At 42.8% G+C, this 16,339-nt stretch overlaps 3 protein-coding genes across 4 annotated transcripts in view; all 3 read left to right on the top strand.

Moving 5' to 3' along the window:
• The first annotated feature begins 2,243 nt into the window (after nucleotides 1-2,243).
• LOC123133455 (uncharacterized) lies at nucleotides 2,244-5,058 on the top strand. The gene is made up of 3 exons (XM_044552942.1): nucleotides 2,244-3,409; nucleotides 3,663-3,722; nucleotides 4,640-5,058. Exons 1-2 carry the CDS (start codon nucleotides 2,290-2,292, stop codon nucleotides 3,677-3,679), a joined length of 1,137 nt encoding a protein of 378 aa, XP_044408877.1. The 5' UTR covers nucleotides 2,244-2,289; the 3' UTR covers nucleotides 3,680-3,722; nucleotides 4,640-5,058.
• Nucleotides 5,059-8,868: 3,810 nt separating this feature from the next.
• Nucleotides 8,869-13,055, top strand: LOC123133454 (F-box protein At5g03970). The gene is made up of 3 exons (XM_044552941.1): nucleotides 8,869-10,024; nucleotides 10,689-10,787; nucleotides 12,504-13,055. Exons 1-2 carry the CDS (start codon nucleotides 8,947-8,949, stop codon nucleotides 10,754-10,756), a joined length of 1,146 nt encoding a protein of 381 aa, XP_044408876.1. The 5' UTR covers nucleotides 8,869-8,946; the 3' UTR covers nucleotides 10,757-10,787; nucleotides 12,504-13,055.
• A 3,041-nt stretch (nucleotides 13,056-16,096) lies between these two features.
• The window catches only part of LOC123135736 (protein BTR1), a 3,931-nt gene continuing 3,688 nt past the window's right edge, over nucleotides 16,097-16,339 (top strand). For both annotated transcript variants that reach the window (XM_044554930.1, XM_044554931.1), the window contains exon 1: nucleotides 16,097-16,237. In XM_044554930.1, the coding sequence (XP_044410865.1) occupies nucleotides 16,171-16,237 (67 nt within the window). In that variant the 5' untranslated portion in view covers nucleotides 16,097-16,170. The remainder of the gene's footprint in view (nucleotides 16,238-16,339) is intronic.

Here is a 16,339-nt window from a genome sequence, read left to right as displayed (position 1 = left end):
AGAGATTAAGAAAAAAAAATAAAAAATTGTTACTAATGGCGCACTACCATATGGTGCGCCATTAGTATAGCAGACACTAGTGGCGCACTGTGGGCAAAACTAATGGCGCACTGCGTGGTGCGCCATTAGTATACCAGGTACTAATGGCGCACCAGTGGTGCGCCATTAGTAAAAAATACTAGTGGCGTGGTAGTAATGGTGCACCGGTAGTGCGCCATTAGTAGGCAAAACCGGTGCGCCATTAGTAGGCCTTTTTCTATTAGTGTTAGAACCACACAGGGCTTTTAATTATGAGAATTAGAGGTGGCTAGGGCTAGCTCTAATTAGTCAACTAGGACTAACTAAATCTAGAACTAGATCAAGTAGAGGAAGCTCCAAAACTTATGTTCCAATAGGGTGGAAATCCTCTAGTATATATATAGGTTAGGAGGGGAGGGAGAGGCGCCACAAGGGGAGGGAAAGTCCCTCTCCTTTGGCCGGCCAATGGAGGAGGAGGAGTTGGACTCCTCCCCCTCTCCAATTCAGCCCCCTTCCTTAGGAAAGGGAGGCACTTTCCTACTTAGGCCTTTTTCGCCCAAGTTGCCTTTCACCTCTTGGCCTTTTAAGACCTATTGATATTTAAATTATATATAAAATGTCTTAAATATTTTCAGAGGCACTTCCTAGAAATTCCCACATTAATTAGAAATTGCGAGCCATTAATCTGGTGGGACTAAATTATGACGGTGTAGATCTAACCATGTAGAAAAAAACAATCTTTATCTCTTTGATTGAAAAAAAACAAGCTCCAAAAGAATTGGCACCTGAGCTTTTTCAGCTGGCAAGCACCAAAGGGCTCACTGTCAGTCAGGCCCTTGATGGAGATGCATGGATGAGAGGGCTACAAAATATCAACTCTGCTGGGCTGATGAACTCCTTTATTAACCTTTGGATGAAAATACAAAATATTTCTTTGCTCTCTAGGCCTGACACAATCACTTGGAAGCTAACGACCAGCGGGCAATACTCGGCCAAATCTGCTTACCAAGTTCAGTTCTTGGCCTGCATTCCACAACCACACCTGCAACAGGTTTGGAAAATTACAGCAGAAAAGAAAGTAAAGTTCTTCATCTGGACCCTCCTTCAGAATAGACTTTAGACTGCTGATCGGTTGCATGCGAGGAATTGGAATCACAATGATTTGTGCGCAGGATGCAATCAAGTGCTGGAATCCGCACATCACTTGGTCCTTGACTGCCCTTTTGCCAAAGAAATCTGGTTCAAGACCAACACTTTCTTCCCGCTCGCGTCCCAGGCTGCACGGCAAGCTACATCTATCTCAGCTTGGTGGAACAAAGTGGCAAAGCTAAAGAAAAAAGGACACCAAGTGGACGAATGCTCTGCGGCAGTTTACATCGCGTGGAATATTTGGCTTGAGAGAAATAGAAGGATCTTTAAGGATTCAGTGCAATCTTATACGGACGTTCTTATTAGAGCTAGGGATGACATTAGCCTCCTTTCGGAGGCATGGGAGTAGTAGGTGATCCGAGTAGCGGAGCTGTATAGCAGTCCTAGGTTACTGTTACACTCTGCTTCCCCCCTAATCCTGTTCCTCAGTCTTTGAAAAAACTTTGTACAGTTTTCCCCCTCCTATAATGAAAAAGGCAGAGCTCCTGCCAGCTCAGGTCAAAAAAAAAAACTGTTCCTAAAAATGCCAACCACCTTACAAGTGGTATTTTAAAGCTCACCGTATAAGTTGTATTTTGTATGACAAGAAGCAGGGCAGCCTTTGCTTATTTGGATAGGTTTTCTTTCTTAGGGGAAGTCTGTTGGCACTTTATTTAATTTGTGCAGAGTTACATCATGAATAACACAAGATAATAAAAAAGCTAGGAATATCATCTATTCTACCGTAGTCTTTGAGTCGTATGTATTCCTAGCTAGAAAATGTGCCAAACGTTTACTTCCCGTCGACGGTGCTGAAATTCAATCTTCGGTATCTCTGGAGCAAGATTGAAACAGTCAGCAAGAGTTGCTGCATAGGTCCCAGAATATCTATCTTACTATTGCAAGCTTCGACTAGTACTCCTTCCGTTCCAAAAATAAGTGTCACAACTTTATATTAACTTATTTTTGGGACGACTTTATACTAACTTATTTTTGGGACGGAAGTTAGTATAAAGTTTTCTCTCTCTCTAAAAATTCACAAATTTTAAAACCTTCGTGGGCTTCAGTCTCCAGCCTTGTTTTGGGCTTCCATTTGCCCTCTTCCCGTTATCCAGTCCAGCAGAGCCCCGCATCGGTGAGGAGATGAGCAGCCCCCGCCGCCGCCGCTCGTCGGCGGCGCCGCTGGACGACGAAGACCTCCTGCCCGAGATCCTCCTCCGCCTCCCCCCGCTGCCGTCCTCCCTCCCCCGCGCGTCCCTCGCCTGTAAGCTCTGGCGGCGCATCGTATCCGACGCCCGATTTCTCCGCCGCTTCCGCGAGCACCACCGCCGCAACCCTCCCCTCCTCGGTTGCTTCGTCCAAGGTATCTCCCCCGTCCATTTCGAACCTACTCTGGAGGCCCCCAATCGCGTCCCGCAAGCCCGCCTATCATTTCCCATCGACGCTGTCCACACCTATGTGATCCTCGGATGCCGCCATGGCCTCATGCTCATCTTCCTTTGGCGGCGGAACCAGCTCCTGGTATGGGATCCCGTCACCGGTGACCGGCACCACCTAGACGTCCCCGCAGGGTTTGACAACGAGGAGACCAGGATCAAAGGAGCGGTGCTTCGTCCTGCCGGAGTGGTCCACCACTTCCAGGTTGTCTTGGTGGGCAACAGCGACATACAACTTACGCAGGCTGTGGCCTCGGTGTACTCGTCGGAGACCGGTGCATGGAGCAATCTCGTGTCGACGCTGCTTCCAGCCGACAATCCTGATGTAGTCACCAGGGTTTACCATGACATGTGCTCTGTGATGATTGGGAATTCCCTGTACTGGTTCCTTATAGGGAATTTCTGTGGAATACTTGAATTTAATTTGAATACGCAGAGCCTTAGTGTGATACATGCGCCAGTGGACGTCGATGTCAACACCGGCTCCGTCACGGTTATGCGGGCGGAGGGTGGTGGCCTTGGTTTCCTCTTCCTGTCGGACTACTGTGTCCAAGTATGGAAGAGGAAGACGGACTGTGATGGTGTGGCTTCATGGGTGCTGGGAAGAACTGTTGCACTAGACAAGCTACTTTCCATGAATCCAGAGGAGGGCAGTCAGAGCCCAAGGATACTCGGGTTTGCTGAGGACAACAATGTGGTGTTACTGTGGACATTTATCGGTGTCTTCAAAGTCCATTTTGAATCATTGCAGTCTAAGAAACTTCTCGAATCCTACCGCTTTTACCGCTGGTTTCACTATTATCCATTTGAAGCTGTCTATACTGCAGGTAAAAGTAAACCAAGTTATTTGATATTCTTGTATTATTATTGTTGAGTTATGTGGTTTATTCTATGGATGTCAGTAGAGACTTTTTTATTTGTTGCAGGCCTATTGACATACTTATGAATTTCATTATGATCAGATACAACTGATTTTTTACTCGAATGTTAGCTGCGTGTATATATCTAGTTAGTGCCTCCTCTTACCTGTTTACCTGTTTGTTGGAATCTCATTGGTTCTTTGACTTCCTATCCTTGTAGACGCGGGCATAATGTGATTTGTTGGGATAGGCATGCTATCTTGATGTATTGACTCAGCAGGTAACTATCTGTTAGTAGCAGCAGGATGAAATATTTTCCTTTCCTGTCCTTTGGTGGTTGTTTTTGTTTTTGCTGCTTGCTGCATTGCATTCAGTTGTTTTGTTTTCTGTGTTTATTTGTGTATCTAGTGTCAAATTTGATGATGATTTATTTGTTGTTCCATCAATGCAAAAATTTGATAACTAAAATGCCCCAGCATTTGGCTTTAAACTTCTTATATTAATATGGGTTTGCAATTTCTTTCACATCATTGCTCATTCAGGATTGCTATGATACCCAATGATCGCTTGCGTTGTTATTGTATAACTATGCTAATCTTAAGCGGTTTGGTTAAATATTTTCTCGGCATACCTCTATTTGTGAATTTAACTCAGATAACATCCAATATAGTTTGTCTGATCCAAACTATAATTTTCCTTTTGCTTTGCTGGGTTGGCATTCGGCCATTCCCCACATTCTGGCACTCTGTTCGAATGTTGGTTTCATTTTCGATGAAAACGGTACCGGGGCAGGGCCATGTTCTTCTAAAAAACGTTGGTTGTTGGTGTGGTTTCTGTGCAGTCTATTTTCTTCGATTTTGACCATTGGGATGTTTAACATTTTCTGAACTGAACGCATGATAAAATTGACAAGACTAGATGTTGTCAAAAACTTGAGAATATGCTAACAATAGGAACCGAAGGTGTGCCCCTACAAATTAGTTGATCTGCTATTGTTGTTTCTCTATATAATGTTGGTTTTGTCCAATAATTCTGTGTTGATTCAATTTTAACCTTTTGGCGTAATTTCCAGTTTTCCACAAATGTTGGCTAATGTTTACAGTTTGAATCAAACAAAAATTGTGAGATAAGTTTGAGCGTTTTTCCATGAATGGATATTCCAAATCAGTTTGGCTGATGGCATTGGTTGCTCTGCAGGTACCAAGAGTTACATTTCTGTTGTCTGGGATGCAGAAATAGACTATTTGATGTCGGTTCTTCCATTCTGTATGCTGCGCATGGGGCCTTTGATGTGAACTTGTAGGAATTAACCTTGTATATATCAGGCCCTGGTAAATGTGATGCGAACTTGTAGCAATTAACATGCCCTAGCTAACAGTAACTTGGGGTTAATCTTCTCAGCTGTTAACTGCCGTCTGTCGTTTGATCTCCGTAGGCAAGATTAGAACTGGCAGGAAGAGAAATGAACTTGCTTGAGCGTTGGCCCTGTCGCTGAATCTTGCAGTTCATTTGCTTGCATTCCATATAAGTACTATTTTGTGTGTGCACTTTCTTTTCCAGCAAGGTTTGCTCATGTCCCACAATCTCTGCTTATGCCAATGACGTTTCATTCTTTCTGTGTGTTTGAATGTGTACTCTAGTCCCACAGTATCTCTGAATTTGAGTTAACTTCAGTGTGCTGGGGAGGTTGTGTTGCCCCTTTCAAGTTTCAACCTGGGAAAATTGAATGAATCTTATTGTTTAGAAAAAGAAGTAGAGTGAATCTTGCACTGTAGAATCCTCTCTATTAAAAGCCTCTTAAAAAAGAGGCAATCTGATGAAAAGTCCCTCGCAAATTAATCTTTTCCTCAAAACCTAGCCGCTGGTTGCCTTCCCCATGGCCCTCATCGCCAGAGCTGTGATAGGGCTCGTCATTTGAGTCACAGCTCTCTAGGTGAAAACCAAAATTTCGGCTTTGCTGGAGTGGGGGTCATTGGCGTGCTCGTCGCTTCCTCCAAGAGGTGTCACTTGAGGTTTGGTCTTCATATGGTAGCGGCTTGTGAAACCGGAGCAACGGCTTTGGAAGTTACCTTCATGTTTAGGGTGGTACCTTTGAAAAGCCACCTTGTTTATGTGTTGACTTAGGCGTGGCACGTGCGAAAATCGCAGTGATCTCACGAGGGGAAAAAACTTTCGGTAAAGTGAAGTGACTATTTCTCTATGAATGCCTGATTTCGAAGGCAAGAGATCAGACTCAAATTCATCTGGCGAACTTCTGCTATTATATACAAGGACTAATATATAATTATATATTGACTGCTCAAGAACTATTTCTTTAAAACGAGACAAAACCTTTGCCTTTTTCATTAAATAAGAATAAGATTGGTGCCCAGATAATAGTAGTAAGAAATGTGTAGCACATTTCAATTGTTTTGACAAGGGTGATGGCTTCTATATAGAAAAAATAAATCGCTAGTTCTTTTCTACAAAATTTTTTCCAAATGTATCTTTTTTTATTTGATAAGTTTCTTACTATTCCAAAGAAATGTATCTTTTCTACGAACTAGATGATCACAAGTTGTTTACAAGATTTAGCATTTCAGTGACTGACTCCTTTATCCATTTCCCAAGAAATTTCCTTTTGAGCTGCATTACAAAACGGAAATGCCGTTTGGTGGCCGAGCACCATGCATGCCGTAATCTGGCTCATCAGTGTTCGTACGGATCGGCCGCAATCCCTTGTGACTCACGCGTATTTGACCTGACACCTTTTTTACACCACACCGTATTCTCCATTTTATGCACAGTGTCATCCCATGTTAACGACACTGCTCGATCAGGCTGTTCATAGGTTCCACCGACTCGCCCATCATGTATAGGCAGTGCGTCATGTACACTTCCGTGCCACAGGAATATGCAAGTTCTGAGAACATGACCATCCTCCATGATACACTAATTAGTAATTACCTTGGTTTTGGGATTAGCGGTACTAGTTCTTAAGGGAAAGTTCTCGCTGCAGGCACCTCAGATTTACCCATGATTGAGAATAAGAAACTAATTGCAATTTCTTCTGATGATTACATTTGATTTTCATAATTAAGCCACTAACCATAGTAGATTTGGCCCAACTAGTACAAAAACGTTTTAAAACATACTAAAAACAGCAACAAATGTACAAAAAAATCTTCTTTCTTCATTGAGAACTAATCATTAGACTGCCCCAAAGAATCATTCCATTACAAACATAAAAAATATTTTGGATAAATTATCCATGGATTCAACAAGCAATGCCAATTGTCTTTATTTAGTGCACACATATTTATCATCAGGTACTCACATGCCGTACATGTTCCAATGGGTGAAGTCCTTTTTCTTGGATGGGTTATTGGACTAGTCCTTAATCGACCAGATTGAACAAATATATGTTGCATCTTGTTATTTTTTACCATGCGATCACCTCACTAAAAAAATCACAATTTTACAATCGATGAAAAGTTATGCAAACAATTTTGTAGTACCAACAACAACACTTCTAATTTTAAGTACTCTAAGTAAGTACCAAAGTCCGGTCAGACGAATCATGTCGCCGCCTCCCAACCCAAGCCGCAACCTTGGTGCCCCTCATCTTCTTGTCTGGTGGCCTCATTGGCGGTAAGAGGAGTGGGGGCCCATCCGTCTCGTTTTATTTTTCTTAGGTTTTTGCTTCTCCAACATCATCGACGAGGTGGTGGCGACAATGCGTGTTAGAATATGGTCACTATGGTCTCTCCCTACCTTGACGATGCTCGATCCGGCGCCGATGAAGGGCCTGTGAGGGGTTTTGTCCGCAGATATTTTGGTTCCCTTCAGATCTTGATAGTTTGCAAGCGTGAGGGTTGATGCTCCAGCGATTAATAGATCTCATCTCAAAGGGCGAGCCGCTATTGCCGTCTTAAAAGCCCGGTATGGCGAGGGCGTTTGCAGATGTTAGTTTTCTTTGTTGTTGGTTGAGTGCAATTTTTAAATTTCGGCGGGTAGCATACAATCAAAGGACGGATACTAGTATGTTTTTAATGTAATTTATTTTTTATGGTCGTTTTACATCCAATTGTCTATCCATTGTACTGATCTTTGTTCTCCTCGATATTAATTCAAAACTAATACGCCCTTTGAGTGTCTTTATTCAGAAAAAATAACACTTCTAATTCTCATCCAAATATGAAACATAGTTGTAGAAACAAGAATAAGAAAGATTTACATGGCCAATAAAATGGTCTGAATCCACGGCCCGGCTCTCACGACCAAAATACCAGCTTGTGTTTGTATTGTTTCTTTCTTCAACATAAACTATAAAATTAGAATTCAACTTTAACCTTCCATCTCCACAAAACGTCAAGAATATTCAACCCCAAAAAGAGATTTATTGAGAATAGGTGCACTGGATACTTTCCCCTCGAGAAGTAATATATCGGCGATGTCACTAACAAAGTGATAATCATTTTTCTATAAATTGTTTCTGAATATGGAGTGATTTTTAAAAAATATATGTGATGAACGTATTTTAAATACAAGATGAATATTTTTTATACATGTCATGGACATAATCCAAACAAATAATGAAAATATTTTCAAATTTGCGATGAACTTTTTCGCATACATGACCAATATTATTCCAATACGCGATGAACATATTTTAAATACATGTTTTCACTTCAAAATTGGTGAATATTTTTTAAATACATGATGAACATTTTCTAAATACGTGGTGAACAATTTTCATATACGTGACAAACATTTTCTTTCTGAATATGTGGTGGACTTGTTTTGAATACGCGGTGATTATTTTAAATACATGATGCACTTTTTTCAAATACACGATCAAGATTGTTTGTAATATGAGTCTAATAATTTAGCAGTGCCTTCAAAATATTTTTCACTCTTTTATTTTTTTATAAATGAATGAAATATAAAAAAACAGAACTTTTACAGAAATGTACGGCTATCGAAAAAATAAAGAAGAAAAAAAGGAATAACAACCAGCCTTGCATGTGCGGACGTGCGCTGTGATCGACTACAGGTGAGGGATAGCAGCAATTCAAACTCACCCAACGAGGCACATCATGTTCTTGCATCATCGCCCACGACGGAGGCTCACATACAAATACAGAAGACAAGAGAATGGCACCCTTGTATTTGCATCTGTATATAACTAAATGGTAAGAAAGCACGGATCCCAATTCCTCAACGTCCGCCCGGGATAGCGGCCTCCAGGCAGCTCGGCCTCCAAAACGCTCCACTCATTACAAAAGGCTTAGGATAGCCTTATTACAAAAGGCAAAAGGATTAGTTTTTTTTTAGGCAAGGCTGAAACTTCCTGCCGGGCCGCACATACCGAGAGATGATGTGGTCGTGGGCTTCCTTCTAGTGGGCTTTCACTCTCACTTGCAGGCACACTACCTGCTGCTTATCTCACGCTGTGGCGGATGCTTCGACCCCAGCATTTCGCCGCATAGCAGTAACCCTAAAAAAAAGCACGGCAGCGGGAGATGTCGCCGGCGGCGGCGCCGCCGCTGGAGGACGAAAACTTACTCTCCGAGATCCTCCTCCGCCTCCCCGCGCTGCCATCCACCCTCCCCCGCGCCTCCCTCGTCTGCAAGCGCTGGCGCCTCCTCGTCTCCGACCCCGGCTTCAACCGCCGCTTCCGCCGCCGCCACCGACGCAGGCCTCCCCTCCTCGGTTACTTCATCCACGACAGCCGAGGCATCTCCTACGAACGTACCATGGATTCCCCCGACCGCGTCCCCGCCGGGCGCTTCTCCTTGCAGCTCGACCACAGCTACGGCTTCTCGCTCCTCGGCTGCCGCCATGGCCTTGTGCTCATCTCCAACGGTACACGGAAGCAAGTCCTGGTGTGGGACCCCGTCACCGGTGACCAGCACCGCATCGCCTTTCCCCCATGGTTCGACGGGATCAAAAACCAGATTCATGGGGGAGTGCTTCGTGCTGCCGGCGAAGCGGACCACTTCCAGGTGGTCCTGGTACAGGCCACCATATGGGACAAACAGCATTTGCAAGTGCTCGCCTGCGTTTATTCGTCAGAGACCGGCAGATGGGGCGATCTTATCTTAACACCAATTCCAGCCCCGGCTTACTGTACGGGCTTGTCGCCCGTCTTGGTTGGGAATTCCTTTTACTGGCGTCTTGCTGGGTGTTTTTGTGCTGTTCTTGAGTTTGATTTGGAGAGGCAGAGCTTAGCGGTGATACAAGTGCCGGTTGGTGAGGAGAATAGCTTCGCTGTTATGCGAGCCGAGGGTGGTGGGCTAGGTTTACTCTCCGTGTCAGGCCTCACCGCACAATTATGGAAGAGGAATACCGACTGTGATGGTGTTGCATCATGGGGGATGGGAAGGACCATTCAACTGGACAAGCTACTTTCTCCTTATTCAGATGAGACTGCGCCCCTATTCATATTAGGGTTTGCAGATGAAAATAATGTGGTGTTCCTGACGGGTGGTCATGGTGTCATCATGGTACAGCTTGAGTCATTGCAATCCAAGCAACTTTGCAGGATTGACAACATTTTTTATCAACATCATCATGCATTCGAAAGTGTCTATGCTGCAGGTAATAGCATGCCTTTACACTGATGGAATGCCATTCACATCCTCTCATGCCAACCTAACAATTTTAAATAGTGCCACATATTAATTGATTGTTTTGATGTTTGATGACATCTTCAATATATATTGATGTTGTGTTGTAGTGTTCTGTCCTGATCCTGACGCTTGCGTGGTGCCGTTTTATGTAATGGTTATGAACTAGCAAGTCAATCTAGTATATGAATATCCATATGAACTGACAAGAAACACCAAAATTGGCAAATTTTCATGCTAAATTTGTTTAAAGATAATCAAAATCTGAAAAGTCATTATCACTTCTGTTGCTATTAGTGATTAGTATGAGCTTCGTTTTGTTCAAATGTTGGGGAACGAGTTTAAAAACAATTCTAGACAACTTCTCTTTTTTGTTAGTATAATAGTTTGAGCGTGCATGTTCTTTATTTTTACGATATTAATCACTATACATTGTTTGTGGGGATGCTCTTTGAATTTCACAATGACTATGGTTTTGTTATATATTACTATTGTTGTATCAAAGCTGAGTTGTGTTTTCTCAAATTACACATGTCAGTTTTAACTAAATATCGTGTTGGTGTTTTCTCGTGTCTATTTGGCCTTCGGTTGGAATTTCATTGGTTGGTTCATTGTTTGACTTATTATGCTTGTAGGAATAGGCATTGGCCGTGAACATGATGGGGCTGAACTTGTGGGCAATCCACAAGTGATTGCCTGTTAGCTATGCTTATTATGATGTGCTGGTTGAGCAGGTAAGCTTATTTTCTGCATATAAGTTGAGGTATATTGAAATGTTCTTTCGAAGAACAAATTGATTTCCTTTTAACTACTGTTTCTCAGTTACCAAATTGCAAGAGAGAACTCCAAGATTCTCTATTTGACACTTGGCTCAGTTGTTGCCCACCTGGCTACCTCATATCATGTTTTCATGGCTGGCTGCGTCTTGGATAATTTATCCATGCCGTGCTTCCTCATCCCTATCCTTACCAGCTTTCCATTCCCTTCATCATGCTTTCACTTCACCAGCTTTTCATGGCTGACTGATGTTCTCACCACTGGATGTACCCTTTTGCTTGCCCTCCTTCCATCCAGTTCCCTTGCGTTCAGTTTCTCTCCTCCTGGTTGTACGAACTCTTCTACCTCTTACTCCCCCAGTTGCTTCTGGTAGTGCGGGTTCTTCTCCCTCTACCTTCTCAGATGTTCAATTGCTTGCAATTATTATTTTCTGTACGGTTTTTTCTGTTGGTAGGTAGTACACACCCCTCGTTGTCAATGTAACTTGCATATGTGATTCGCTATTGGACACTAGTATAATTTGTCTGGTTTAAGCTACATGTAGCTATGTTTCAATTTTGACACCCTCCGTTTAGTTTTGTGTGGTATCATGAATCACAATTTTTACTTTTACTAACATACACCCTCGGTTTAAAAATACACTGCATATTAAATTTTGGTAGTACAAGCCTTTCACAAATGTTTACTCTAGTAGTTTGTAGCTTATGTGATACAAAATTATAACCATATATAAGTACTTTGGAATATGAGTCAAATGTCAATAATTTTATGTCGCATAAATATATACTAATAGTGTAACCATTGGTCAAAGGCTTTTTCTAATGAAACCTAATATGCAATGTATTTTGAAATATTAGTAGTGGTCTGGTGAGAGTGTTGTTTTTGTGATGTTGTGCTGCGTAAAAAATGACTTCTATTTTCTACTGAAGGAGTTATAAATAAATTAATAAGATAATGTATGATCCCTTGCTCGAGGCTTGTATGGCATGAATTTGATTGTATTCAATTTGTTAGTGACCAGATAGCTCATACATTTCCAAAACATATGCCTTTGAGTTAGAAACCAGAATCATCTGCTTTTCTATTCCGTGAACCCGTCATATGTCCATGATAACATATTCAATTTGTTAGTGGACGGGCTCTTAGCCTAGTGGTTGGAGCGCTGCTGCGCGTTCCAGCCAGCGCAGATTCGAACCCCGTGGGCGTTATTTGGCCATACTGGTCAATGTTGCGGGTTTGAACATGGGTCTCGCATCTTCTCTCTTAATTAAAAAAACTGCAGGGCTCCTCCTCTACTGGTCTTTTTTTTTAATAAAGAATATTGCATATGATTTGCTTAGCTAGATGGCTCAAGATTTGCCTCTATGGAAGGTATTTGAACCACTCGTCTCTTAGCCTTTACCGAGACCAGATGGCAAAAGTTAACGAGAATGCTAGCAGTAGAAGTTGATAGTGTGGCTACTTGTACACTACAAATTACCTATTGCGATACTCTGTTTCTATGCCTTTTTTCTCTTTTCCGGATAATGCTGAGATGATCGAACCTTGGAGTTATTGGTACAATTTTCATTTTGTATTTTAAAACAAAAATGTGAGATTTTATATAACTTTAATTGTTTTTTCATTAATGAATAGTACAGATTGGTTTGACTAATGATATTGATTGTTCACAGGTACCTAGATTGCTGAGATGCAGGAATTCACTTCGTGGCTGTGGGTTCTTCCATTTTGTATGCTTCATGCGGAGATCAACCCTCTACGTTGCATGCATTGTTCAACTAGCAAATGGACTTGTAGGATTAATCGCTCAATTTGCTAACTTCCCTCAGTTATCTAATTTCCGGACACAGTTAGCCAACTGGCATGATGAAGACACAGTGACTTGCTTCGAATAATCAGTACCAGTGATGCATTTGCTTTATGCTTTCCAAGCAAGCGGGTCGAAACAATCTTGCCTGCCTGCCTGGTCTTTGTGTACATCTTGTGTTATATGTTCATCTTCTCACTGTTTCCATTTGATTATGTTCCATGTCGTATCAGGTTGGGAGACTTTGATGTCAAATTTCCTATGTCCCATTTCTGTGTGTGTGTGTGTGTTTTGGTTAATCTTATCTAATTTTGGCCAATGAATGTTGGATATATATAGCAGCTGCGGTCCTGGTGCTATTTGTCACTGGATAGCTCGGCCAGCAATGCCTTATCATGCAAACATATTTCAGATGTTAGTGTACTGATATACGGAGGTTGCTTGTTTCAGATGCAGCCAAAGAGTTAATTGTACTGATATTGGGGCATCTCTAGCCGAACTATTCGAAGGGTTAACGTCTCAACATATGCTCTTTTGAGGAGTTAATCCCATTCTAGCCGACTCTCATTTGGTTTAACTCAAAAAATTGGGAAGTGCCCATCGGTTCTCAAATTTGAGCAGCTGAAACAAAGTCTCAACAAAAGATTCCTACTCTCATTTGGTTTAACTCAAAAATATTGAGAGGAAGTGTCCATCTATTCTCAAATTTGAGGAAGTCTCTACAAAAGATTCCTTTTCGGCCGATGCTCCCACCTCCCCCGGCCGTCTCCACGCTGGGTTGCCTTTGTCGGGCCCCATGCATGCCCATTGACACCCTCTTCAATCGCCACCGCAACCAGAATTGCCGCATATAGCTCATTGACGACTAGGGCCATCGTGGAGCCTCATTTTGTCGAAAACGGATTCGTTAGAGGAGCATGATGGCGTAGAGCACCCGCACTTGAGCTAAACGAGACTGGTGTCACGACCACACCGGCGTGGTGAATTTCGGGCTCTAGAGTTGGTCGCGGCTGGCTTGCTCGGCGAAGCGCGAGCACGGCTTCGAGGGTAATCGGGCTCCTCAACGCCTGCAGGCCATCCACTCGGCCCTATCGTCCACCCACAACCTTTGACGTTGCTGCACCGTGGCCCATAGAGGCTCTCACCTCCTCTACCTGCCAAGTGTTCGACGAATCTCCTTGGTACAATTTTTCACTTTTATCTTTGTTTTCTTTACTTTCTGCAGTCAAATTCATCTTTCAGTATTGCAATTCATAAATGAAGAGATTAAGGAAGATGTTATTGATGTTGCTTCGTCCGAGGAGGAGGAATAAGATGATGATGATTTTGAGATGGCCATTGTCAAGGAAGATCACAGGAGACCGAGACTATGACCTAAAATTTGGTTGCTTGTATCAATCGTGATCGGACAAAAGCCCATGCCAAGCTTGTCTGAGATTAATTTGCGCCTGCTGCAACATATCCAGAGAAGTATTTTCGAGGCGATTTTGGATGCACCGAAGTCTCTTTGAACACCATTGCAAAAGCTATTGAGGGTCATCTTCCTTGGTTTTAAACTGAGAATGAATGCATCAAGAGAAATTTGTGCAAGTCCACTGATGAAATATTTTGCAGCTTTCCAAGTGCTTGCCAATGGGTGCTCGGCCAAAGCTATTGATGACTTCCACATTGGGGAAGACACAATCATCGAGGCGGTTCGAAGATTCACACAAGCTGTGATCGAGATCTGCAGACCAGATACTTGAGGGCACCCAATGATGAAGACACTGAGAGGCTTATGGGTCTGGGTGAAGAACGATGATGGCTATGGGATGCTTGGATAAATTAATTTCATGTATTGGACATGAAGAATTATCTTGCATGATGGAAATGTCAGCACAAAAGGCAATGCACAGATCCAACCATCATCCCAGAGGCAGTTGCATCTGAGGATCTATTTATGACTCGTACTTTGGATTGCCTAACTCTCATAATGACCTTAATATCTTTTCGAGACCATCATTGCTGCCAAAGATGCTCCACCTTGCATCTATGTTGTTAATGGCTGTGAGTACACAATGTGGTACTACCTTGGCAATGACATTTTATCCTTCATGAGCCACATTGTGAAGACAAATCGAACATCCTCAAGGCCACAAGAGATTCCACTTTGTAGCACGTCAAGAGTCAGCAAGAAAGCATGTTGAGAGAACTTTTCGTGTGCTTCAAAAGCGCTTTGCGATGGATCGTGGTCCTACCGAGTATTGGAAAGCACATGTCTTTGTGACAAATCATGGCATATTGCATCATCTTGCACAATATGATCATTGTGGATGAGAGATGAATGCCAAAAAACTTTCGATATAGCCCTAATGGGGATCCTGTTGAGTCGGAACATGGTGCAAACCAGATCTGGAGAAGGGATGCACAACTAGGAAACCCACCGTAGACGCCCAATGTCGAACGGATACTATGGGGCGAAAACCTAGAGCAACACCAAAATAAAACTAGCACTATTATAGAACAGGGACCGACCACAAAAGAATCAGGTTCTAAACATAACCCATGACACATTAGACAAGCAACATCCAATGCTGCGAAATGAAGACACCCTCCAACACTAGTAGAACCTAGAACATAGCGCACAATCTTCATCTCCCTTCAACCGACCTCATGGAGATCCTTTTTAAGTTCATTGTGTTATAGTGAATGAACTCAGCTCCAGTCCTCAATGTCTTCGCGTCGCGCTGCTTTTGAAGACCTGCCCAATATATGAGAAAAGAGCACATAAAATACGATCTCAAAAGGAGTTTTAACTATCTTGTGCTCAAATGTTGCTCGATATCGAGCAAACCAAATGGCGGCAAGGCCAACATTGTGAAACCTTTCCCTGCCATGTAGGAAAGAATAACAAGAGAAATATTGCCAACCATTGTCAGGACATAGATCAGTTCCCAACACCATCCCAATGGATCTAAAATTTGCTCATGTGAGGATACGAACTCAGGACATCACCAACTGTCCTGAAGGCTGAAGCCACCCGAGCCAGCCAATGGTTGTTGTATTTGAATAGTTAAATTTGTAAACTTTGAATTTATAACATTGTTAAATTGTTTTTTTTTCCGAGCAACCGGCAGGAGCTCTGCCTTTTTATTAAGAAAAAGAGAATTGACCAGTTTATAAGGAAAACTGGCCGAAAACCAACATTGTTAAATTGTGTGAACATAAGTCATCAAGTTTTCATTTAATACCGTGTGCAAATATCCAGTTGAAAATGTAGCACATAAGCGAAAAGATAGAATAATTGGTGCATAATTTTATTAGGGAGTCAAGTTTTAGGAGTTCGGTTAGGTGTTTTTTAAACTACTTACATTTAAGTTGAGGAGTTAAAGGTTTATAAGCAAGTGTTTGATGAGTTAAAATTTGGAAATTCGGTCAGATAATGCCCTCTTTTTTTTTTCCCTATACACACACCCGAAAACAGAGCAACGCTGCCTTCCCCTTGTGCTTCTCCCCTCCATTCCGTACGCACGCCTCGCCGCGCTCCCCTCGGCATGGCCTCCTCGTCGCCGCCCCCGAGCTCCACCGCCTCCCGCGACGACGACGACGACCGCCGCCAAGGTACCGCCCGCGTCCGCCCCTCTTCCCCCTCCCTCCCACGCTTTGCCCTTCCACCCCTTGGTTTCTTTCCTCTCCGGCAAGAACAAGGCCACCGCGCCGAGA

Source organism: Triticum aestivum, chromosome 6B (assembly GCF_018294505.1).
Source record: "Triticum aestivum cultivar Chinese Spring chromosome 6B, IWGSC CS RefSeq v2.1, whole genome shotgun sequence".
Taxonomy (NCBI): Eukaryota; Viridiplantae; Streptophyta; class Magnoliopsida; order Poales; family Poaceae; genus Triticum; species Triticum aestivum.
The sequence above is the reverse complement of the archived record's forward strand: the minus strand, read 5'-3'. Positions and strand labels throughout refer to the sequence as shown.

Bases quoted from the DNA above. Each gene is read 5' to 3' on its own strand.
- LOC123133455 (XM_044552942.1), top strand. From the start codon at position 2,290: ATGAGCAGCCCCCGCCGCCGCCGCTCGTCGGCGGCGCCGCTGGACGAC.
- LOC123133454 (XM_044552941.1), top strand. From the start codon at position 8,947: ATGTCGCCGGCGGCGGCGCCGCCGCTGGAGGACGAAAACTTACTCTCC. The intron at 10,025-10,688 runs GTAATAGCATGC...TTATGCTTGTAG, and splicing joins CGAAAGTGTCTATGCTGCAG to GAATAGGCATTGGCCGTGAA.